The sequence below is a fragment of the Vanellus vanellus genome (assembly GCF_965231255.1).
Source record: "Vanellus vanellus genome assembly, chromosome: 7".
NCBI classification, from domain to species: domain Eukaryota; kingdom Metazoa; phylum Chordata; class Aves; order Charadriiformes; family Charadriidae; genus Vanellus; species Vanellus vanellus.
This window is the reverse complement of record NC_138912.1, coordinates 28,049,220-28,075,527: the sequence shown is the minus strand read 5'-3', so window position 1 is coordinate 28,075,527 and position 26,308 is coordinate 28,049,220. Positions and strand designations below refer to the sequence as shown.

Below are 26,308 nucleotides of genomic sequence, written 5' to 3'. Positions count from 1 at the left end.
ACTAGTAAGAGATCCCTTACTTGGTGGTGGGTTTTGGTGTTGACTTGTTTTTTTTTTTCTTGAAAAGAATTTCTCCCTTTGGGGAGAAAGATTATTTATCTTCTAATGTGCTTTGGGTTGGCATATCTCAAAGAATATGGAACTACCGGTTGGCCTCAGGCTACTCCATTTTGGGTCAGCAGCTAGCAACAGATCTACGACGCTGACAACATCACGTACTCAGAACAGGCCAGTGTGAGACTCGTGTAGTGACAGCTACTTCCCTGTACACAGGCAGGAAAACAGTGACTTTCAGGAAGTGAGATTTTAGGTATCCATGATAAGGAAGTGCTGTGTGTGAGTGTCTTCGACAATAAAATGCTTAAATATAGGAAATGCTGTCTGAGGCCACTGTACAAATGCATTGTGAAGGCTGCAAACTGTTTAATAGGTTTGCTTTCTAAAGAAGGAATAGGCAAAAAGGTAATGAAAAAAAATGGAATTGAAACATCATATACTTGCATTAAAGGAAATGGTGATTACAACTCGCTTGTTTAGACAGTTACCATTTTGTTTTACTTTTCTGACTGTATTCTGGTCAAAACAGATTTTCCATTCCAAACTTTTAACAGCAATGATTATCTTAATCTCAAAGTTCCTGCTACACAGCTGTACAGAACAAGCCTAAACCATAGGTGTCCAAAAGACTTAATTTCTTACAGTACAGCCAGGCAGCCTGATGAGTCAGACATGAGTTTCCTATTTCAACATTTAAGAGATTTTTATTTCTCTCAAAAGCCACAGTTATGGACCAAGATATACAACATCCATGGCCTGATTCAACCTATGACCTTTCTGATTTCTAAAAAGTTTCAGAAAACAGTCCTTCTCCTGGCTTGTTTTGTGACGGATTAGAAGAACAAAATATTTAGTAGTGAAGAGACAGTCAGTTAACTAACTTTTTGGCAGAATCTGAATCACTGGAAAGGCTATCAATTTTATTCTGTATCTTTTCTGTGCATCAGTCATCTCTTAGATGCCACTTCTGTCCCTTCAGTCTAGCCAGAATGCTGACGTGAGAAGTCCTCTTCACCCAGTGCTTTGACTATGTTGTCCTCTCAACCCTTCAGATACCTATTAGCATTCTCGCTCTGTACATATTGATTGCATTCCATCCTTCCTCACCTTCGAGGCACTGCATATTTCTGCATGTGATCAAGAAAGATATTATGGAGGGAACCAGTTAGCCTCAGTTCCTTTTTGTAAGGGTTTCAGTAAAACGCTCAAAGTTCTTGTAACACTACAAACATCAAGCACAAGTGTCACTGAATGGTTAACAAAGTCTGGCAGTGGCTGATGCTGTTTTGGTAGCATGACAAAGTGATTCTTTAGATGATTCAAGCTAGCTTTGCACAGTATATATATAAAAAAAAAAAAACAAAAAAGAGTGAAGGAACGCAGTGGAAAATGCAAATACAACTGCAGGAATAGGGTGGACTGGGAAGGGAGGGTAGGATGGCAGAGATTAAAGGTGCAGATTCCTACTGTATTATCACAAACCTCTCACCAAAGGATGGTTGTCTTTGGGTCATCTAAAGTGTAGGTGTATATGCCTATAAGTTTTCATTGCAAACCAGTGGTTAATGTTTAAAACAGTGAGACCTTTCTGATGCACTTCAATAAAAATGTTAAAAACCTGGTCTTTCGTAATAGAGAGATTCTGCCTACAGTAGAAGAAAACTCTAGCAAGGGGTTCCTCCCAGATGCCTGGACATGCACAGGGATCCAAACCAAGTGAGCAAGTGAGGAGCTCTCAGGTGATGTCAGGCACGTGAACTAAACCAGGTAGTGGGGATTTCAGGGCTCTTGAGGTGGACAGACTTAGGCATGGCTGCTGTGGGCAGAAAGGGTGCGTTTCTAAGACTTTCTTCTATGCACCCCTCTCCTCGTGTAATCTGGCAGAATTATTTCTAGAGGAAAAAATACTGGGACAAGAAAAAAGTTTCTTTCACATTATTAAACATAAAAAACATTACACAGTTTAGATATCAGCAGCTGAAGTCATGTTTCATTTTTGGGTATGCATAGCATGTCTTTTTCCAGGCTCAGAAAGAATGCTATAATTTAAAGCAGGCTGACTCAATTGGTGTTTTTTGCATGTCATCTTGGAGACAATGTGATGGGGGGGGAAGGTGGAGGGAAGGAGGCTGAGGTGGAGAAAGGGAGGGTGGTTGTTCATCTGGTCTTTATTTCCTTACACCATTTCTTAATAGTTCAAGCAAAGGGCCCGTTCCAGCTAGAAGCAATGACACTCTTGCTGTGGTATTTCATCTTGGAAGAGGACTCTGTACTAATGTCCTAGGAGCCTCCACCACTACACTGCTTTGGGGTGGAGAGGCTGGAGGGAGTGCAGGCAGCCCTTGTGTTTTTTTAGTTACAGCGGGAAGATTTCTAGAGTGCCCATGCTTTACCTTTTGCATAAAGAATTTCTTAGCCAGAAATCCTTATAACAACTGTATATGTACTTGCGTTTCCTTCTGCCATGTGTTTTTTGTTTGCTTTTTTTAATAATGTATCAGTGGAGATGTCACAAGCAGTTAATGGAAAATGACATTTCTGACTACTTTAACCAACCAGGTTGTAGGGAAAACAAAAAATGTATGAAAGAAAACATCTGTTAAGCAGAGCCTTTTAAAAAATTGGCTGAAGTAGTGAGGTCAGGTTCACTGGTGACAGGCCTATAACGGTCCTTGTTCAAAACCTTATCTGAGACTTGTATAAAATCAAGATACTGCTCACTTTTGTAGTAACAACATTAATTACACTCCCAGAATGTGAAGAACGCTAGTACTGCCCATACTCCAAATGAAAAATTGAAGCACAGAGAGATCAAGTAACTTGTCCAACAAACACACGGAGAGAGGTTGTAGTCAAACCAGAAATGAAGCCCAGGCTTGCGGAGGCCCAGTCCAGTGCCATAACCACAAGACCACATTCTTCTCAGATCTTTCTTACTGTAGTTATTCTTATGCACTGCACAGGACGCACCATGAACCAAGTCTCGAATCCTTAAGGATTTAGTGGGTAGTTGAAAGAGATCCTGTCCCTTTCAGAGCAGAAGGAAGGAAGAAGGCTGAGTTCTTCTAGAAACATCCTTTCCCCTGAAACTCGTCCTTATCATCTTAACAATATTTCCTTTGCTTTCCAAGTGTTGTTTTGAAGAGATAAAACCTTTACAAGAGCAAAAGCGTTTCTGATTCAGCCTAAACGAAATCCATCCTTATTATGATTCAGACACATATGATGGGAACCAGAAAAGAGCGTGTCAGTACAGAGGGTACAACAAGCAGCATGAAGTTAAATCAGAGCAAAAAGAAGCCATTTCCTGAGAGGTAACAATGCTAAAGTTGCATTTCATATTGCACTGTGCAATCACATTAAATTAAAATATTCTCTGCTTTGCCTCCTCCTCCCTAGTCCATGTATTCTCAGCCTGCCAGTGCAATACCTCCCTCTGCATACTCCCTTGCCCAGCCTGCAGAGAGCAAAGTGCTCACCTTTTGGCTATCATCAGAGCCCAGGACAGAAACTATTCAGGAAACTGCATAGGAACTTGATCTGTTTCTTAAAAATTTATTTATTAATTAAGGATATTAAAATATCTGTTTTATCAGGTTGACCTTGCTATGGGCCACAAATTGTTAGGATAGAAGAAAAACAGATAATGCTTCAGGAATGACGCAGTTTCATTTGGAAACTGGGCAAAGAAATTAATGTTATTTTTAGATACATGAATGATGTCAAAGCTTCTAATTGAAATAAAATCATTATTTATTTATTGTAAGTACCTCATTAATGTTATCTGAGTCCTACAAACCACTCTGCCTCAGAGGAAAAAATACCTTAGCATAAAGCAGTGATCTCTCTCCTGACATCCCTGGAGTTCAACAGACTATTTCTAATGAACATGCAAAAGCAGCAGATTCCCAAGCTGAGGTTTTTCTTAAAATCACTGTGGTATTAAAGTCTCTCCCAAAATACTTTCAGCCACAACAGGTCCAGATTTACAAAAGGATAAAGGCACCAAAAGATACATATAGTCATACAACAGGATTTTACAAAGCTACTCGAGCAGCAGAGGAAGCGGTCTCCCATCACCACCTGCAGTCCTTTTCATATTTAATACAGGTCCTTTCTCTACTCACTTCTGTAAATTCACACCAAAGTTATATCAAGCTGCACCCAGTATAAGATTAAGCTACAGTAGTTTATGAAGAGTAAGTACTAAAAGTTTTGCAAGTTGCCATGTCTGCAATTAAAGTTCCTACGCAGCTTTCACAAACAGTTCAAATAGTAGAGACAACATTATTATTCTCTGTGTAGTTTGATGTGAAAAATGTCTCAGATTCTCAGCTGAAGAATAAAACAGAAAGGAATGCAAGCTCTATGGTCACTGCATAAATTGGGAAATTCCCTGATCCAAATCCTCTTTTCAAAGTTTGCTTTGACCAAATAGTGGCACACCCAATCTAGCCTGGACAGAGTCTTATCATGCAGTTTCTTTACCTGAACACTTACTAAGGAAAGAAATACCGTCACAGGATCTATTGGAGATCTGCAGCTGCATCTCAACATCATAATTCAGTCCAAATCTCTTCAGGTGGAGACTTCGCATAAGCACATCTCAGAAGAGCAAGGAAGCAGAAGGCATCATCCCACATTTTGAACGGGTCTTCAAAAGCACCTGCCACTCAGACTTGGAATAAAATGACCCCCAGTGACATCTGTCTGCCTTCCTATCTGTTTTGCCTCTGAAGGGGTCCCATGACATATGGGGAGGCAAGGGGGCTACCAGAGTTACTCCACTACTTTTTAAAGGGCAGAAGATCATAATCTTTAGACTTGTCAGCTCATTGCTAGAGCAGTGCCCCAGCTGTGCCACATTAGCCTTAGGAGAAATCTGAAACCCACATGAAGCCATCTGAGGTGGACCAATTAAACAGATCCAAAAATATGAGTCTTGAACTCAGCTCAGAAGAGGTAACGCCTGGTTATAGCGAGCGTGTGACCCTCACTGTTCCAAAACCCTAATTCCAGCTGCTGAAAAATATGCCAACATCTTTAATACAGTGTGCTACCAGAGGAGAAGGGGGAGGGGGAGAGAGGAGGAGAGTATTACCATTGTATGTTTTCAAGCAACGGATGAAGAAGGACAAAAGAGTCCACACATCAGGAAACTATTAAAATGAATACATTCCTAGTTTCTTCATAATTAATTCAGCATGGCCAATTTTGTATCAGAGAAGGGGAAAGAAAGATTTCAACCACTTCCTTTTATCTCAAGCTGCTTGGAAGAATATGATCTTGTAACACTGAAAAGAAGTGCCTCACTGCATCCCAGCAGGCGAGTGTAATTTTAACTCTTCCACATGCCTAATTTGATATGCAAATCCCTATTTTCTATATGACATGCAATACTTAAATTTTACAACAAAGACCCAGGTTCATTTAGGCACTACCCATCCCTACTTTCTAGCCCCACCCCCGTTTTTACTTCATATTTCATTAAATTATACACTGGAAATAGTTTTCGCTGCACAAATGCCTGAGAGATTTTTTTTCAGTACATTTGCTTCATTGCGAGAATTAACATTTGGTTCACATTTTGATAGTTGTCTTCACATGCATAAGGACCAGAGACCTATTCTTTCCCTGTTCTTGAAATTTTAGGTTCTGGGTTATGCCGAGTTATGCAATACTTTCAAAAGAAGATTCATTAGGCAGCTATTTATGTGCTCAAGTAATTCCATTGTTTTCAAAGTCCTATGGGAACAATCATTAAAGCTGTTTTAGGCCACAAGTATAGATAATTTTGGAGCTCTTTCACAGTCATTCGGCAAGTAAAGAGTAGCATGCACAGGTAAAATAAGTCCTTGAAGTGCAGTTAACCAAGATAATTATTTGCAGCTTTCCTTAATAGAAGATTTGGGTAGAGTTAATTGAGCTCTGTGGCTCTGAAAGTCTACCAAACACATTAAACACTTGATCATTGCCTGTTGCCCTGTATATAACACGATATAGCTGAATATACAAGTACATTATTTGAAATTCTAAAACCTGGAAAATTCGTGTGAACGTTCAGGAAAAAAATATTTGAGCTTTGTTAGAATTGTGAATGCAAGGGGAGTTTCACCTTCTATTAAGACTCCACTAATGAGCTTCATCAAGAGAGAACATGTTTCTCTGCAATACACTATGCACACAAATTTTCTTCCATGAAAAGGTCTGACTGAAAGTTTTGTGAGTGTTATTTGCTTGGTATGTTATAATAGCGCTTAGATGCCCCAGATGAAGTGCAACGTTCCATTATGCTACACAAGCTACATCACCATACATAGTCCAAAGCGATTATATAATGCCACAACCACTGCCAAAATGGCGGGGAAGAGCAAAAGGACCTCTTCTCCCAGCCCCAAATGAAGAGCTGAGGTACAGTCTGATTACATGACCTGACCAAGATCAGACTGGAAATGTCAGGGCTACAGACTCAGTCCAGGTGTTGGAAATCCAACACCAACCATGTCACACATTACCATTCTTCCCAAATATTTTTCTATTACACTGCTCGCTTGTGTCAATACTTCCAAGTCCTTTTTTATTAAGACAGAGGCCTATGAAGACAACGTACTATTATTTGATCAATACAGTTGTTTTCTCAGACTGTATGGTACTGAGCTTTTACATGTTTTCTATTTCGATACTAGCTGTGGAGTGATAGCTAGGATTCTCAAAGAAGAAAACCCACACTATCAACTTCTCAGATCATTCAGTGTTTAGTAATTGACACATCAGATAGTAACTAACATTTGGCAATTCTGCAAATATTATGCCTCAAACTGACTGAGCACAGAAATGAGTATTATATATCTTTGGCCCAAGGATGGTTCTAATGATCTGCTCAGCTAGGCATTTCGTAGCAGAAGAAAAGCCTTTGTTCCAAAAAGCATGGCTAAGATTCTGAAAAATCTGCAAAACCAGATTTTGATTTAAATGTTAGAATGTTTGCCAAGCCAGCTTCTTGGATTTCTAGACTTTGATCAGCATGTCCATGACAACCATGCCTATTGCTTTAATCATCATCAGAAACCATGTGCGTGTTATTAGTAACAAATACTGCTACATCTTACTCTTGGTTTACCATTGTGGAAACAAGATCAAAAATCACAGTTAACATACAATATGTTGACAACACTGATTTTTCAAAGCAACCAAGAGATACATACTCATATATTGAAATGACAAATAAAATTGGTCTTCTGCCATTTCAAAATTTACCTATAAAAGTTCATTGATGCAGCTTAATCAATACACTTTTAAATGCTTCCCAAAGAGTAAGACCTGGGGAATTAAAATGTTTATTAACAGCAGAAATACGGTATTTGTTCAAGCAAAATAAAAAGACTAATGTTATTTTGGATTGCACACTACATATACTCACATCTTTTGTTTAATGTTCTGCTTCTGGAGAATTGTGTTCCATTCTGAACACCACCCTGCTAGGAAGACACTGATTGCAGGGCCAAGAAAGTAGAGGACTATATTTATGCTCAGTAGAGGTACATGTATGAAGATGAAATAAAAGAAAAGGAGAAATGTGTACAGGAGCAAACTTCTCTATAGACTTGACTCTGAAATTATTGTCCACATAAGGTGACAGAATATAATACTAGCAAGAGCACAGTATACGGTGACCTCTGGAACAGCAAGCAGACACACAGAGAGCCTAAGCAGTCTTATCCTCTTCTAATTTTACATTTCTTTGGGAGGCCAGGAATCGGCTCCAGCAACTCATTGTCCCCGTTTCCCCAGCCCAAGTCACTGACAGTAAGCAGGAAGGCTAGAATACACTTACTGCCATAGAGAAGAGCTGTTGGGAAATCCTACCAATTTTATTAGATCCCCAGCTGTAATAATTCATTATTTGGGACCTCTGTACAAAGCCACCTCCTACTTTGATCAGAATTTAAGAGCAGAAGTGCTATGAGTGTGACAGAAGCTTTCAGATCAGCAATAACAACTGATGAGCTTTAACTGCCCTGAAGAACGAGCCTTTTTCTATGAATGCCATGGTGTAAATTCCTGATGCTTCCAGTGACAATAAAAGCCATACAGTAGAATCCCTATCAGAGGGTGAAGTAGCCCTAAGCCTTGTGACAGACAAGATCCCTAAGAAAATCCCAGTCAAATAAAACATGTACTGGCTTCCTCTGTTAAGCTACATGAATAAGTTTTCAGGTTTTCTTTATTTTTCAGCATTGTCTTGCTCACATATAATTTTATTTGTCATAAATCCTTCGTCTGGAATATCCAATACATCTAGAAATTCCATAATATCTATTTTTCAGTAAATCAAATAGAAGAATTTTATTTAAATAGTAATGCTGTAATGAAGAGTCTGCTTTCTGGCAGTTATCCTCCTTTTCCTTTAACTCACCCATATCAAGTAAGAGTTCTCATATCACTAATACACAAATTATACTAGAGAGAAGAAGGCTGAAACAAAGCATAATTTGGTTTCTGTATCCCCTAGATACTCTTCCTATATTACATGTACTAATTAAAGGGTTTGTGACAGTTTATTTAAATACCTCAGAAGTCTCCAGTATCATACATCAGCAATATCGTACACCAGTATAACAGACTAACTGCAGCAAGGAAAAACAAACCACCTATATTAGAATTCATTTGCTAAATATACAACCTCCATATCTGTCTATGTACTCTGTTGATACTCAGATCTAAATGAATACAAAAGTCAGAAGGGACAAAGGAAAAAAGTTAACTAATCTAAGGATTCCCTTTTATGTGCCACTTTGACAAAAGCATGCAAGTGTGTCCTCATTCTCTACATAGCCTACACAGAGCTGAGAAAGGTCAGAAGCCTTCAGTGAATTTCCCAACACACTACAACTGGCTGCAGAATCAGGACACCCACTATACCAAATCAGCCCTAACACTTTCTTCTCCCCTTTCTAGTTGAACATTTTGGGTATGCTTTATCATTACCGTTTCATCTTTCTCAAAACTATGCACATAAAGTAGCGCAAAATAAGAGTGCTAGGGTTTAACACCATCTCCTAGTTGTGCTGACTTACAGTTGAGAGTGTTGGAGAACTCACATTTCAAAATATAGCTTCGGCCCTCCCGCTCCTGCAAACAACTTGGGAGCTGGTTTTGCTGTTATTGCTTTTCTGCTTTATTTGATGAAGCATCCTTAGAAGTAGACCCTTAGAGAGTTCTTGTAGGAAGGGGACCCACCTACCAATACAGACTTCATCTTCCCCCTGTGCTGTACGCCTTTCAGCTGTGTAACACAAACTTGGGGGAAGATGAGAGGAAGAGGAGCATTAAATACATTGTCCCTGTGCATTTCCCTTTGAGTGAACTCTCTGCCCTTTGTCGTTCACAATGAATCTAGTTTTAAGCAGGGCATGGGGGGGGGTTGGTTTTGGTTTTGCTGACTCTGCAAACTGATACTTTGAGAGAATTGTCTGGGGAAAGCAAAGAGTCCTTTATTATGTCCGTTACTGCCAAGTGATTTGGCAGATTCCACCACGAGATGCACAATCTGATAGGTTGTGAGAGCGCTTGGCTGGCCAGTAACCAGCAGAAAAGCTCAACTTAAACAGTTTTAAAATCTTATTATGGCCAATTTGTGGTTTTGGCTGAAGAAAGGAAGAGGCTGAAAAATAGAGGCAGCTGGGTGTCAGTGAAGGATGGAATACCAATGTCATTTTTGTTGCTGTACCACACAAAAAAAAAGCTGGCTTTGTACATACAGTGAATCTAGCTGAGGCAAACACGTGCACTGGCTAGGTAAACCTGCAAAGATTATTTCATTTGTCTGGAAAACCAGGGTGATGTACCGCTGTGTTATGAAGCAGAGGGCAAGGTCCTTTTGTTTGGCTAACGGCTAGTGGACAGAGGGCCTGGCGAGGCCTTTTACAGAATCCACGCTGCTTCCTGAATTCAGGGCCTGAGGGAGTCCCCTTCAGCATCAGCACTACGACCACCAGCCCAAAACTGGCTCCAAGTTCTGCCTGAGGGCCGTGAGGAGGGAAGGGGCTCTCAGCCACCACAGCTGCCACCCCTGGGGTATCGTGGGGAAGGAAGGCCCTCCCTTCTGCAAATCCCCTGCTGATTTCCAAAGTCAAAGCAGCACAAAGAATCTGTTACGTAGGCCTAGATCTGGACATTGAGACATGCTTCAAGTAATAGCTAGTTTCTGGTCCTTCTCAAAAAAAAAAAATCTGTTTGGTTTTGATCATTCCCAAAGGCCTACCTGTCCTGGCAGCATTAAATAATCTTTGAAATATCTGAATGAAGATACATACAGCTGTCAGAGAGCCATACAGTCACATAGCAGGAGAAATGCTGGGCACTTTGGTTTTATGGAGTAAGCCTGTCAAATCAGCCTTTAAAGCATAAAATTGTCAACTCCCCAGAGAAAAAGAATGCTGCAAACGTAAATGCCTTTTTCAGATTACAGTTTGTATCCTAGTTTGAATATTATTTCAAACATGGTAAGACAGAGGTTCCACCAAGCTTTTGCAGCCAAGGATAGAAACTGGGCCAAGGACTACCTGTGCCTAAAGGCAACGGGACAGCATACGTTAACATGGTAACAACAAAATATTTTGCCATTATGAATAGGGGCATAACTTTACCAGGTTAACTTGGAACATAAATAAATGCCTATCTGCATAAAGAATAAGAAAAGATAATGCTCAGTGAGGAAATTGCAGGACCTAAACGCCAACCAAGGCTTACTATTAAACACCATTCAAATCAAGCTGAGGTGAGGAGGAAATAGGAGGTTAATGGTTTAAACAAGGTAAATCCTACATTTTGTAAAATAAGAGTTGTTAGGTTAATAAAAAAGACAAAATGTGTTGTCCTGCTCTTTTCTGGTACTTAGTTAAGAAAAACCTTTGGTGAAAGCAGTTCTTGCCCTCCAGCTGGATGAGCACTGAGACACCTCTGTTGCAGAGCGACTGGGTGCTCGTTGCACCCTGCCGGGCTGGGCTGGCTGCTTCTGCGCCAAGGACCAGGCTGTTTCTTGGAAATGTTTATGCAATTCAACTGTGCTGCTGCTGAAGCCACAGACACTGAAAGGAGGGGACGACAAAAAAAACCAAAAAAACAGCATCAGATGGCTCTTGAGCCATTACTGTATCTCACTCAGGTTTTGCCTTTCACCAAATACTGTCAAATTTGTGTTTTGTTTGGAGCTGAAGGGTGGAGGGAGTTGGAGAGTTGCCTTCATTGCTGTCACTGCTTCCTAATGATGTTTCTCACTAGAGAAAATGAGCTTGCTTGTTTGAGAATCCAAATTCCCTGTGGGGCACAGTTTGGGAAACTGAAGATATGGGAAGGAAAATAATATCTGTTAGGGCAAAGTATAAACATCCATAAAGCAGAATAGCAAAACACCTACAGAGAATGTTGTAGCTTTGCCAGCAAACTAATTAAAGTCACTGACTGAGGAGGGAGCTGTGACAGCTGAAAAGTTAAAATAAAAATAAATCAGAAGTTTAGTCTAGCAATTATAACAGGAAATAACCACTGGAGTCAGGGCTCCTGTGTTCTTTTCCTGGTTCTGCTTCTGATTTACTGAGCAAGTTGGAGAAGCCAAATTTTAAAAGTAGCTTCTAATTTGGAAAGCCTCCATTTGTGATGCCCAGCTGTACACACAGGGGACCTCATCGATTAGCATCTTCAGTGCTCTCCTGTGCATTTGTGAGGGCAGAGCATTTCAGGGCATTGGTGTCTCTGAAGTCAGCTACCTGACCCAGAGAAACCTATAGTTATCCACCTGCTCAAAGTGGCCATCTCTGAAAGTTTCCCCTGTCTGTGAATTGTGGCTAGCTCAACATATTGCTGTGGGAGTCTGATGTTTAAATGCTTTTTATGGCTGGCATAACATTTTGCAGTGGGAGTGTTATGTTTAAATACTGTTTGTAAATATTTACAAGACTTTTCAAACATGCTCTGTCTCCAAAGTCAGTGCTATTACTTTTGGAAATAATGCACTCTGTGACCTGCACATTTTCTGAAAGGACTGCTTCTTAGTAGGGGTAATGAAGCTGCATTTCCAGGTCTACAGGAGGAGTCTGAGTGCCAACGAATTTGAGAATCAGAAATAACTCGTCTTCTGTTCAATAACATAGCCCCAATTGAAACTACAAATAAAGCAATCTCTGACACCTCAGGAGGAAGGGCAACGTTCCTCAACCATGGGATCTCTCTTTACACCAGGTTCTTATTCAATTCCATAAGAATTTCTAAGTGAAGATAGCACGTGGCTCCTTCTTACACTGACTTGAGTTGTGTGACAAATTCCTCAGAGGCAGAGACAAATTAAGTGTCCAAAATAAGGGTGTCTCCATAAATTGACATTTTCCTGCCCTACATTCAATTACAGTCTCCCATCCTTATCAAGAGACACCATGGATCAGAAGATTACACTCTGGGTGCCTGCCAGCACTCATTTAGTCATGGAATTCCAAATGTTTCTCATTATGCCAATGAACACATTTTTTAGTTCAGTGCAATACTTGTGTAAATATGTGTGTCCTAGTGTCAGCTTGATCTTTGCTCTGAGCCAGAATATTTACAGTGGCTTGTCAGATTGAGTGTCATGAAGCAAATTATTATAGAAGTTTGCCTATTTGTAACAGAAGTCGCTACTACATCTGATCTTTTAAAGAAGAATATTGCTATGCTGAGGAATAAGCATGAAAAATAGAGAATGTTGTTTACTGACATTACAGAAAAAAAAAAAGAGAGGCCAGAGTAGGTTCGGGGTCCTCCTGATCCTCTTCCACCCACCAGTGTGCGGGGCGGAGTGCACTCAATGTTCCTTTCCCACTTGCTCCCACGTGTGACCCTGGAGGTAACACAGCGTACACCATCTCCATCAGCCATGGGAGCTTGAGTCTCAGAGCTTCTGCCAAGCTCAGGTCTTCTGCCAACCACCTGCTTTTTCAACCCATGCTTTCACATAAAAAGCAATTTGAACCTACACACTGAGAAATTGTACAAGCTCCCGAAACAAAAACAAACCCTTTCCCAGCATGATGGGTCATTTAACTTTTGTAAACTTCATCTGGGAACTTAAAAAAAAAAAATAGTCACAGAGGCGTGACATATAAAGAAGTGACAAAGAAACCTTTGATAGGTGATCATACCATTCTGCCACTATACAGGCAAAGTATCTCCATCTAGGCAACAATAAACAAAATGGGCAGTATTTCAACACCTGCTAGAGACTTAGAAAACAGCATCATCTTTACAGCTGTCTTCAGGACAGCTGTATGCAATACTCTCATCTTCACCTTAACATATTAACATATGTGCCTTACTGTACTTTTGTTAAGTACAACACAGTTTTAGTGAACATATTTAGAAGCAATATAAGCAGTATTTGCAAAAGGCCATTGTCGACTCTATTAGCTTCCCTAGATAAAAAGGCTTTCTTTAGGAAACATTTAACGTTTAGACATCACAACAGTCCATGTGAGAATCCCTTCCTATTTCCTTCAAGATGTGGAAATCAGTGAAACCGTTTACCCAGAGTAAAAGAAAACAAATGAAATTAATGAAGTTAAGGATTTCTACTAATCAAAAACATGTCTTTCCTTCATACTCAATCCCAGTTTGTGCATTCCCATATAATAATGTGTATCCACATACTAATGAATTGCCAATATTTCATTGTTTAGATGCTGTGAGAAGCTAAATTATAAAAAGTTTTCTTTTTCTAGTGGGGAATAGACAAGGATCTAGTTAAGAAATATAGTACTTTACTAGTGAGCTACTTCTCCAAAAGCTATATATAATATTAGCAATATGTACTCAATAGAGATGATCTTATAATGAAATGGGTATTAAAGCTGTTCATTATAAAAAGCACACAGGCATATTTCTAAATACTATGTTCAGTGTGACTTATAAACATTACAAGTCTTCTTGAACTTTTGAATACTTCTTACAGAGTTAACTAAGAAAGAGGTAACTAAGAACTGTTAAACTCTAGCTTCAACATACAAACTCTTTGTTAAAGGGATATGACCTTCATGTCTGCCTCCATTATCTTTTGCCTAAAGTTTCCTAGTTAAGAAAAAAAACATACTTCTCTACTACTCCACCCCATCTCTTTGTGGTGATTCATTGCTACTTCCTTTTGTTTTGTAGGCTCGTCCAAAAGGAGAAGGCCTGACTCCATACCAGGGCAAGAAACGCTGCTTCGGTGAATATAAGTGCCCCAAATGCAAGAGAAAATGGATGAGTGGAAACTCCTGGGCTAACATGGGACAAGAATGTATCAAGTGCCACATTAATGTTTATCCTCACAAACAGGTAGGAGGAGTGCAGAGCTGCTGGCATACAGGCTCAGAACTAGGAATGCTCTTGACTTTGTACAGCATGGGTAAGACTTAAACAGGACTTGACGTGGTCTATAACATGTCACCAAAAAATTGTTCCCCTGATGAGCTGCTGTGCTCAGTCCTGGAAATCCTGGACAGGTGTCAGAGATGCAAAATGGGAATGTCCTATCTTTCAGTAAAAATACCTACAAATCAAAATCTTTACCTGCCTTTATTATAGAAACAGGCTGCGGGGTCTTATAATCTGAGATGGAGTAAAACAAGTTCAGCAGTAGCAATGGGCCTCCTAGTTCTGATTCTCTTCATATTTACACCAATTTAGTGCTTCATTCCACTGGTGTCAGTGGAGTTATTTCACATGTACTACTTTTTTAACCTGTTGAAATGAGATCAGATTTGGTCAAGGGGCTATGTCTATTTATAAAGATTAGTGATAAAAGAGAAAAATACAAACACAACTCCTGCCTACAGAATTCCTTGGTTAATGACAGTAAAGCAAGACAGCCTGGTAATAGAGAAGTTTTTCAGTTTCCACAGTACCAAGTGATGCCCAAGCAAAGAACTTCAAGAGAAAGACTTTTATTAAGCTGAAAGGGTCAAGTCTAGGAAGTAGCTCTGCTAGGAAAGCTGTATCTGCCATCCTGTCAGCCATAGCTGACGTGGTGCACACAGCCTTCCTTCCTCCTCCTTGCAGACTGCAGTTGCATCTATCCCTTGGGGTAATTTCCTGCATTTCCAGCTCACAATGGGAAAGCTAACTGTCAGTTCCTCCTTGTATCCCACCAGCACCGGTCACAAGCAGTCAACCAGTTCAGCAGTCCTTAGTGGGAAGGAGACAGACCCACTGCATGAACTCATACCCCTTGTTTCCCTGGCAAAATGGGCTACAGACTGGCTGTCAAAGCTGACTTTTCATGCAGAAAGTCACTTCTGACAACCCCATGAAGAAATTTGGGCATCATGGAAAAAATTGGGGCGAATTTTGCAATATTGCAGAAAATTTTTGTGGATGGAAAAGGTGAGAATTATTTTAAGAGTTAGGAAGGTGTGATTTGCCTCAGGTATAATTCATCCTAGCTGAATCTTAGTAATAAATAGAGCTGTGCATGGGTCAAGTTACCTGCTGCCCACTCAGAGACTGCTCAAACCATAGACAGATCATTTAGATGTACTTGCAATAGGTGCAAGGGAAACTCCATCAGGAGCCTTAGGTGTCTCATTAGTTACCTAAGTGCTTGCAAAATTCCTATAAAAAGCTCTTTCCATGGGCTCATAAGGAACACTTCATACCATTTCATGAGATTTTGGAGGGGAGGGTGTCAGGGAAAAAAAAAAAATCCTAAAGGTGGATACTGTGACTTTATTATGATGAAAAGACAATGAAATCCATTGCAACAAGCAGGAAGAGGAGATACAAATAAGTTTATTAAGCTTTATTCACCCCAGAATATCAAATCAACTATATTTCCTCCTCTTGTATACATATGCATATTCATCTAATTCTAAGGGCGAGATTTGGCTCAGTCTCTACAGCAGCATTGCATTCCAATATGCAACAGAAATACTGGTTTAGAATTGCTAGTACCTTGCGGCAATATGAATTGCAGTTAAAATGTTGTGTTTGAAGCCTGCCACGCTTGTGGCAGAAGCCTTGGTTTAAACTTGACATACTTCACTACAATCATCCATTCTTTCTCTCATGGGAGTTTTTCTACTTTACAATGACTTGTACAATTCTCTGGCTAAGCCAGTGAGTATCTTTTTTTCTGTTGGCCAGTTGAGATTATGTGATCCATTCCCCTTTCTCTGCACTAATGCCACTCTGATTCCAAACCTGAAAAATAAGAGGTCATCTTTAGAAACTGCAGTCTAATTTCCCTGACAAAGCTATGTCTGGAAACTGTACTGCAAGTGAGAAAAAGCAAAGACCTCTTTTTTTTGTGGAAGCATATATATGGAAGGAAAGCTAAGCAGTTTTCTTTCACTAACAATCTCAATGAGACAATCTCAAAGCTTCCAAGGTCTCTGGTTCCTTGCGTCTGTTTAGACAGCTTGTGTAGACAACTTCACCAAAATCCAGGCTGAGCAATGAAGTCATTTATCACATGCATGAAAGTATAGTCTTGAGGGTGATAGAAGTTACAAGACAACTGATTTATAACACAAGTTTATAAATATTTACCTTGCTTTTCTAAATTCTTTCCATCATTTATGTTACTGTTCAAAGGGTCACAAGAAATCGCTCAAGAGGTATCCCATCCACACTATACAAGCAGCATTATAGACTTGGGAATATGTCCATTTTGTAACAAAGAAGGTTTGCAAGTAGTCCCTTGAGCAGAGTTGCACCTTGTGGCAGGTCTAGAGGAGTCTAATCTGCATAGTGATACTAAAGTCAAAGACATACTGTGGAAGGGTTTCAGCCTGCAGTGCTTCTGGAAGCTGTGCTTGCCTCGGACCCTTAGACATGGTGTTTTCCAGGGAATAAACACAGCATGTGCAGTGCAGGTTTCCACAGCTGACCCCTGTCACTATGTTTCCACATCATTCCCTAAGGACACTATAACTCAGGATGAGGAAAAGCTTTGCTCTTGTAATCTATCCACATGTTCGTGTCCCACCAGTAGGTATTGCAGCTATTTGAGATCTTCAAGACAAGAGTGCATTTCAATTAGGCTTCGAGATATAAATAACTTGCAGCCAGTCACTAGTGCTCTTTCCCAAAATTTGAACTTACAACTTTGAGTTGAAAGATTTTACATCCTGTTGTCTCTGCCTCACCTCCATCAGCTTCTATTTCTCAGTGTTACTATCGTCATTCTTTCTATTCTTTTTCATTCTTCCAGAGGTGCCCTGTGCTGCTTCTGATTAAACATACCAGCAATAGCCAGACAGTAAAGAAAACAGCATCAGCTCATGCACAGAGCCAGCGGCAAAGGAGAGCTAACTTAGGCTGCATGAGGTCAGCACTGCTTCTTGACAGAGCCTAGTGTTTGCTCACCCATACATGTTTTTTTGTCCTAGCATCCAGCTCCACACCAGGCTCTCTCTAAACATTTATCAACATTGGTCTGTGTGGTGCTGTTCTGCACCATTTTCTAAAATGTGCTCTACCCAGACACCAGTGCACTTACACTAATGAGTATATTTTGTAAAAGCACAGCAAAAGACATTCAATAGAAGTTCAATATTTATAGTTTGAGAGTTAAAGCACAAAAAATCTTATTGTGCACATAAGATTGTTTTAGTAGCTCTTTTTAATTACCACTGCCACACCACCTTATCATTTTATATATATATATATATATCCTACTTATTCTTTAGATTTTGATTACTTTGTTGGCACTTATAATAAGAGTCCTCTTTCATGTTTGGGTTCCTATGCACTTCTAGAAGTTTTTAGCAATCACTTTCCCCCCTCTCAGGGCATTAGTGCATCAGTTAATTATGTACTCCTATTGCCTTCATTATACGGGAACAGAGTATTTTCACTCATCTGAATCTTCTATTTGACAGTTTTTCCAACTTAAACAATTCATCTAAGAAAAGACACTGCCTCTGCCTAGAAGCCATGTTTCTCTTGTGCGATTTTAATTCCATTCAAGAAAAAGAAATCAATATTGCATTGTAGCATCTATCCTTTCACTGCAAAGTCAACATACTGTCAAGTGATCATAGTAAAATTAATCCATAAGATTTTTTTTTTTAATTTAACAAAACCCAGATGAACTGGTCAGACAGAAATTTGACCTCCATTCTAGCTCAGACACTATTTACCTCTAGTGAAATATATTATTTCTACTTCAAAACAATTTTGTCAATATTTCTTCTCTTCAAGGTGTTAGAAATTCATTACCTCCTTTTCTTACTCCTTGCCGTGCTGTTTGGTAAACGTATCATTGCAGCCTAACAGATAAAGAAGTTACGTTTAGCTTTATTTAAAAAATAAATGAACATTTTATCAGCAGATGCAAATCACTGTTGGTTCCTCAACATTAACTAGCCTTATGTCAAGTTACAAGAGCCTCCAAAGATACAAAAATTACTTAATTGCAGACAACTCAAGCTGTCTTTAAAACCTGTCAGGTGCCACATTTCCCTGGTAAGAGCATATTATAAAAGTCCTCATTCACAATAGTGTACACAGAATGAAAACTCATACCAGATCACATCAGACTCCCCTAAGACCACATCTGATCCTGGGCAGTAGAGGACACTTACGGGAAGGTGTGGATATAGGACAAGACACAAGCAACCACCTCTGAGGATACTTTTCCATCTTCTGGTATTACTAAGTATCTCTGCATTCCCCCAGCTTCTAACCAAATAGATCAACCTCTGTAGAGTCTATTCAGTAGCTGAAATATAACCACATGGGCCACCAAGCTTTGCTACATAATCTTGAATGTTGGGGATTAGGATGTTTTTGTCCAATTTAGGAGAGAAAAATGAAATCCTTATACTCAGGATTGCTTGATGTTCATTGCAGTGAATTAGGAGCTTATTCTCAATTCCCAGGCTCGCCCTTTTCTCCAGTTCTCCTTTCCATCTCTTTCATCTTCCCCAGTTACTTTCCTCAATCTATGGAGTTTTCAGACCTGTAGGGCTTGTCCACATTGTCTCACAAGGGATGGTTCATGCCTGAGTACTCCCATGTAACTGGCTCAGGCAATAATATCAGAGTACTGAAGATAATAATCTCCACTCTGGATAGCTCTGGGGTAGCCATTCAAGCACATATGCTGGGTCTGTGAATGGCTTGTGCAGCTATGCTCAAATCTTGATTTCCTATGCATACCTTTCGCTAGTGGGTCCCTGGAGAGGAGAGCAGCCACACTTCCCTGCCACCTGCTTTTTATTCCTGGAGGCTCGTTTCACTCCAGGAAATGATCCCGTGCCAATTCCCCACAAGGAATGTCTCAATTCAGCCCTGCGCTCTTACTCCACATACCCTATCTGTGAGAATGAGCTTTTAATCTCTCTGGGGCAGGAAAAGTCTTCTCAGCAGTTTTACAGCTGTGTATATACTTCAGTGCTCTATAAATACAGCTCTAAATCTCTGCATTTAAGAGAGATGGTGGAGCATGTATTACAAGAAGTAACACAAGAGTCTGATAGCAGGGCTGCTGTCATTCATTCCCCAACTCATCCACAGAGGAGGGAATCGGGTGGCTCTTACACCTGAGCTGCAAAACTGCTCTTTGTTCCAAGGAAGCACTGCATGCATTTTTGTTTTCATGACTGAATTGTGCCACCGTGTTCCTCCTTTTGCATTTCCACCACATCCCTCAAGCAGTAAACCTCCCCATGAGAGTGCTTACAGGAATTCACAGGATACGGGGCAAAAATTGGAGGCCATTTGAGCCCAAGGCTTAGTGAGGAAGAGGAGACCAAAGAACTACCCTGACAAAGCTGCTCTATGGCTATTCTAAAAGCCATTGTCTGGGTAGCTAGTTTAGCTACTCTAAACATAAACAGAAGTCTCGGGTGGGACTTAAACCTACCTCTTATTCTTCCAAGGAATTTGGATTTTGTAGTTGTTTATGCTCCTTCTTAACCTGCTCCAGCAATGGAGCCAGCCCTTATAGCCATTCACCGGCATTCTTGGCACTGTGACATCCCAGATGCCAAGCTTTGAATTCTCATTTTCTTCCCCTGCCCGCTACAGCGGCAACATCTGCGCCTGTGGTTGCTTCCTGGCTGGCGTCTTATCAAGGCTTCTTCTCTGACTTTGTGGCTAACTCCAGTGCTGTTTGTGATGACAGCTGTTGCACTGGTGCAGAACCAGCCATCTGGTGACCGACTTGTCCTCTTGGACACTATTTTCTTCCAGCTGTCAGGAACTTACTGTTGGACTGGAAATAATTCAGTATGTAAATACATTCTTCACGATATCCAAGCTATTACTTCCATGGGCAATGCAGTGGTCCCATCACAATTCCCATACCCGGGTGCATCCACAGCCACCTCTCTTCTCTCAGTATGGGGAGGGATGGGTCTGATCACTGAAGCTCAATAAACTTTTCAGGTTTCAGGCCTACAAGTATGATCTTTTGACTCTTTACATTTAATAAACACTCCCCAGCATGCCCATGCTTTTGTGCTCCAGTAGTGGGAATACAGATCACCCCAGACTGCTGCTTCTCTGAACTCTAAAAAGAGACTTTCGCCGTTTAGTTCATGCAGTTATCATTCATTCCTAGCTGGCCCATCCCAGAGCATGCTGCTGACACAGGCTGCTTGCTCTCTCTGCAGCCATCTTATCACCGCCTCTCGTGGTCCACAGCGACAACTGAGGGCTTCATTAACATCCCCATTCCCCTCCCCCCTCCCCCCCAGCAGACAGAAAAGCAGAGGGTCTGCTCCTCAAGCACGCACATTACATTTCATCCTTTTTCCCCAGTGCATAATTTTTTATTGGACTAAAAATTTATGAATTCATTATAGCATGTGTCTTGAGGGAAGCATAGCTAGCTATGGCTCCTTAAGACTGTTAACCTAACAATTATCCTGCCAGCTATGGTTGTAGAATCCATTTCTATTCACATATTTAATCTGTCATTTAATCATCTCATTTGCTCCTTTAAGACTTGAGGTAATGACTCCAGAAAATTATTTATAAATGTTTTCTTACATTTGAATTTCGATGCAATTCTTTATCCATCAGCGGTAGAATCAAATTGTTCCATTCTACAGCAAAAAAATTTCCAGTGTTCTAAATACAAACATAAGCAGCCACATTATTCCATTCTACTTCTTAGTGGAAGCAATCCTCCTCAAGGGTGTCCTAACGATGTTTTCTGACACCTAACACTTCATAAGGGTGAGCTTTTTGTTTTGAGGGTTTGGGGTTTTTAACTGACTGTGGGGAATGCAGAGTTCATTCAGTACATGTGGACTGGGACAGCAATAGTTCATAATCAAAAGTTAATTTACAGGATAGGATTTGCTATAGAAATTCAAATTTATTTCAGCTTCATTCCCCTGAGGCAACAGCTTCAGTCACCACCAACAAGTGCTCTCCTGGTGGAGCTGCAGAAGATTATTTCCACCCGGCAACTACCAGGAGAAAATTAAAGAAAGACACACAAAAATGAAGAACATAAGAGTGCCCATCCCTGTAGTTTTTACTGAAAATACGGACTGCCAAATCCTGGATGCTTGCATTTAGAAAAAGTGAAAATTGAAGTATTATATTTAAACTCTCCATTTAATGGAAAAAGGCATACCTTTCCCAGAGAAACATAGCAGGATTTTCTGTTGTTTTACAAGCTCCATTTCACCTCTAAGGAAAGGAATTACTTTTTCAGCCAAATAGCCTGTCCCTTCTCCACACCCTCTCCAAAGGCATGGCTGAGTTTTCACACTACCAGCCTCTCAGCAGCAGCACAGAACTCTTGCAGCCTCCTCAGATATTCGCATCTTCTGCACAATTCAGGCAATCCCCAAAACTAATACACAGTGTGTGGCAGCCCGACCCTGCCGCACCCCTCTTGTGCCAGCATCTTCTCCTTCCCTTCTGCTTCCACCACGCCAAAGCTGGTGAGAATTGTCCAAGGTGCCAAGGAAGTCCAAACCTCGATGGACACACAGCTCTTTGGCTGTCTAGTGTCCTGCCCTTTTAGCATGGCGTAAGAAAGGTTGCCAGGGTGAAAGGCTGTTACTTTAAAGCCCTCCACAATTAGAAACAGACAAACAGCAGCAGGACAAGAACAGTTGCTTCTCGGGGTGTTTGAAGGTTTTTGGTTTTGGGTTTTTTTTTGCCTTATGAGAAACTCATAAAAAGAAAACAGCAAACGGAGATAAGCTGGGGCTTCATTTTATACAAAAGTTGGATTGCAGTGTTCTTGGGACACAAACCACGCAAGCACAGTACCAGTTTTGAAGCCTCAGCCCTCCACCACCTCACCAGAAACCAGGCTCTGCTCAGCGCCTCTTCTTCCAGCTGGCCCTTGGCAACCTGCTTTCCTGCGTTTGTAACCCCTCTCTCCCCAGCCTCTGTGTTGTAACACGCTGGTAACAATAACATTTCTGAAATCGAAATGCTTTGCAGGCCAAAAAGCTGAGCTCAATCAACGCAGGGGGAAAGCAAACCACGAAGAGCTATTGTTTCTGAAAACCATCCAAAAACTCTTGGCACTACAAGGCATTCCCAATGTCCTTTGCACTATTTCCAGGAAAAATTATTCCCAAGGCCTTGCGTATTAAAAAAAAAAAAAAAAATCTGGCTTATATCAATAAACATGATAACTGCTGTATTTTTTCTCTTTAATCAGAGCACAGCTAGCATGTAGAAGCAATCAGAGCTGAGTCAAATAGCCTGGTTTAAGTGTAGCATTTCAAAACTCTCAAATTCTCTGCTGAGGAGCATAAATTAACTCCTTGGATTCTTGAACGCGAGCATCATCTTTGACTACATTTATGTAACGCAAATTCTTGAAGAAAATTTGTGGGTGGTGGAATAAATGGCAGAAAAAGTAGAAGGGCAGTATTTCTGACCAAATAACTAACTTGTCTGTGCTGTAGCAGAAGCACTGCCTGCACTAGTGGTTGGGTTGCAAGCCTAGAAATAGGATTGGTGGGTTTGATCTCAAATCCTAACATACTGACTTCCCAACAAGTCAGTCAAAGCTCAGTGGGGTTGCAGGGGGAGGTTAAAGGATTTAGAGGAGATGTGGGGGTCCATCTACATACCTTATCCCCTACCTGATGCAGGAAATCCAATTTGCAATTAAATTGTAAATGAAGTTAAACTCAAAGACACGTAATATATGGCCCGGGACAGACAAAACTTCAGGAAATATCATGGGTAAGAGCATTGAATCAGTAACAAACCACCACCACCGACAGTTTTAACTAGTCATGCAATATAATAAGTGTTGCACTTATAATCCAATACAACCAAGCAAAAATTCACAGAAATCACTTGTTCAGGATAATAGAATATATTTTGTCTCATTTTAGCTACTCGGAGCTCAGAAACTCTTCTATTCTCTGGATTATGAGCTGTTCTTGCAGTGTTACATAGGCAAAAAAAGCAAGCTTTGAATGTCTCATTTCTTATCCACAGGGTCTCAGGTGGGTGGCTTTGGAAGTAAGAACTTACAAATGAAAACTTAGATGATCAGGTGCACTTTAAGATTTTACGGCTAAAGTAAAGCCTTTAGGATTTAGGAAAGGTGTGAAAAGATAAACGGCCATAATTTTGTAATTTATATTTATCCACCCCCTGCTCCAAGAACCATATTTTGAAGAGATAAGCAAGAGTCTAGTATCCCTGTGAGAACAGTGAGAAGCTTATGGCTTATTTTCAGAATTCACACCATGTGCTGTCTCTGCTACAGTCCCATAGGACAACCGCTGTCTTCATGGGAAGGCACTGTGCAATGAAATACTCTTTCAGGTACATTTCACAAAACCAGAGAAATTACAGGTTAGGGAATTTTGTTTGTTTTTTCAAAAAAATGGTGCACTTTATGATGTTCTACCTCACATCTCTATCACCTCTCTAACTATTAGACTTTCCAAACACTTAAACTTACGGCAATATTTAATATGGGTATTTTATTTTCAGAATGATTGTGAAACCCTTTGCATGTCATAGAAAATTAAACAACAAATTTCTACTAAAAACAAAGCAGTTTCGTTCCCTTATTTAACCGAGTATACTTCCAACCCTGTGATTTCACAAATATTATTAAAAATACATAGTCAATTTGTCACTCAAGTTCAGGGCAAAGGGTTGTGTTGTGAGGTTGGGTTTTTTGGTTTGGTTTTTTATTTTGGTTGGATTTTGGTTGTTTGGTTTTTTTGATTAATAGCTTTGCAGCTGCTCTACTTCAAAAATTTCAGCCTCAGAAATATGGGACTGAGTACTGGGAAAACCTCATTTAGCTATGTAATATCTGTGCGTGGTTAAGGCAGTTTTCTTGTTGTAGCAGCTAATTCTAACATTGGTAACCCCTGCTGGCATTGCTTGGTAATGGGATTCCCAAGCTTGAGGTGTTAATGCCTTTGGGACATCTCAGTTTACTGGAGCCAAGAGAACAAACTCTTCCGTGTTACTGCTTTTATAAATGTAGTCCCCAATTCAGTCTTTTAGTAATTTGTCTACAACAAAGTTACCACCACCTTTAAGAAGAGCGATGACATTAAGTTGTGAGGCCACTCCGAACCAATGCAGAGCTGAAAAAATATTTCATCCCTTCAGGAAAGAAACGCAGTACCTTTATAATCACTAGGAGAAAGCTCAGTAAAGATAAAAGTAGGCTTCACATGCATCGTAAAGAGTAACAGTGACAAAACCTTGGATTTAATCCGATTTCCTTCCCTTCACTGCAGAGACCCCTGGAAAAGCCGGACGGCCTGGATGTTTCTGATCAGAGCAAAGAGCATCCCCAGCATCTGTGTGAGAAGTGCAAAGTTTTGGGCTACTACTGCCGCCGTGTGCAATAAACCTTCGAAGTGGCCTCTTCCCATCCCCATCATCCTTAAAGATCCTCTGGCAGCATGCGATCAACAGCAACACAACAAATCAAGATAAAAGCTAAAATAATTGCCAATATTGCCTATCTAATAATATGCCTTACCATTAATAGAATGTAACATTTCTCCTGCACGTGCTCACGCGTGCAACAGGTATTTACAGGACTGATCTGTATACATGCATATATATATAGATTTATATATATGTACAACACATACATAAAGTGTTACTGACAGTGTTCACAACAGAACCATGGTTGCAGGTTCTGCTGATTGTTTACACAGACCCTATATCACGGCCAGGTGAAATGAAGTACTATTCAATAGGCAAGGTATAATATTCACAAGGAATATATATTATATGTATGGCTTTTGCAGAGGTTAAATAACTGTGGGGCCACTAACTGTAAGCACTCACCCACAACATGAACGTTATTCCTATTATATGACAAGACAAAGGAAGATGAAACAAGCCACAGCATAAAAGGAGGAATTATTTTTTTTTTTAATCCCGGTTTTAAAAAGTCTGAGAGTTTTGTGCTGCTGCTTTCTTGGACTTTCTATTTGTTACTATCGCTTGGGCAGGGCTTAGGCAAAATCATTTTTGCAGGACGTGGCAAAAAAAAAGTGAATAATTGTTTGAGGGTGTGGGTTGGGTAGAAAGGGAATGCCATAATGGGACCCAGAGCATCAGGAAGGATTCCAAGAGGTTTTTGGAGGGGACAAAATTGGCTTGCTTGTGCGACTAACAGATCCTTCTCTTGTCATATAATCCCGCTGAAATGGTCCCTGTATGTGTATGGGCTGTTCATTAGGCCACAAGCACACTAAATTTACTGTGAATAAGGGGGGGGCAAGAAAACCTTAAACTGTCCCCAAAACCCTTAATTGAAAGATTAGCCAAACTTACTATTTATAATAGTTTTAAAGCCACTTTCTGGAAATATTTTTATGTCCTGTTTTCTACTGTACAAATTTGTTATATTATAAAACTTGTTAGCCATAGGGGTGTTTTGAGGCATGAAGAACACTCTATATAGCCTTCCCTCTTTATGTCTTCCTGAAACACCTACATACCTGCGGAGAAATGTAGGAGTTATACTTTGTTGTCCCATTTCAGGTAAAACTTTGCGCAGGGGCATCCTGCTGCAAAGAAGTATCTCATCAGGGATTGGGAAATAGCATGAACTGAAAGTACCTCCAGACAGTATCTTGTTTGTATGTCTACATAAGAGCACATTGGCAATAAGACACAACAAGCAATTCACTTGCATTATTCACTAAAAAAGGGATAATGTTTATTTGTTTGGGTTTTTTAATCAACGATTTCTATTTTTCTGAAGTTTCCTTTAGAGACATTGATTTGTGTGAATGATACTTAGTGGAAATACTTT

The 26,308-nt window shown here is 40.2% G+C and overlaps 1 protein-coding gene across 1 annotated transcript in view; it reads left to right on the top strand.

Moving 5' to 3' along the window:
• The window catches only part of ZCCHC24 (zinc finger CCHC-type containing 24), a 114,751-nt gene extending 89,739 nt beyond the window's left edge, over positions 1–25,012 (top strand). Inside the window, exons 3-4 of the mRNA XM_082486538.1 lie at positions 14,236–14,400; positions 24,771–25,012. Of these exons, the coding sequence (XP_082342664.1) occupies positions 14,236–14,400; positions 24,771–24,884 (279 nt within the window). The 3' untranslated portion in view covers positions 24,885–25,012. The remainder of the gene's footprint in view (positions 1–14,235; positions 14,401–24,770) is intronic.
• The last annotated feature ends 1,296 nt before the right edge of the window (positions 25,013–26,308 follow it).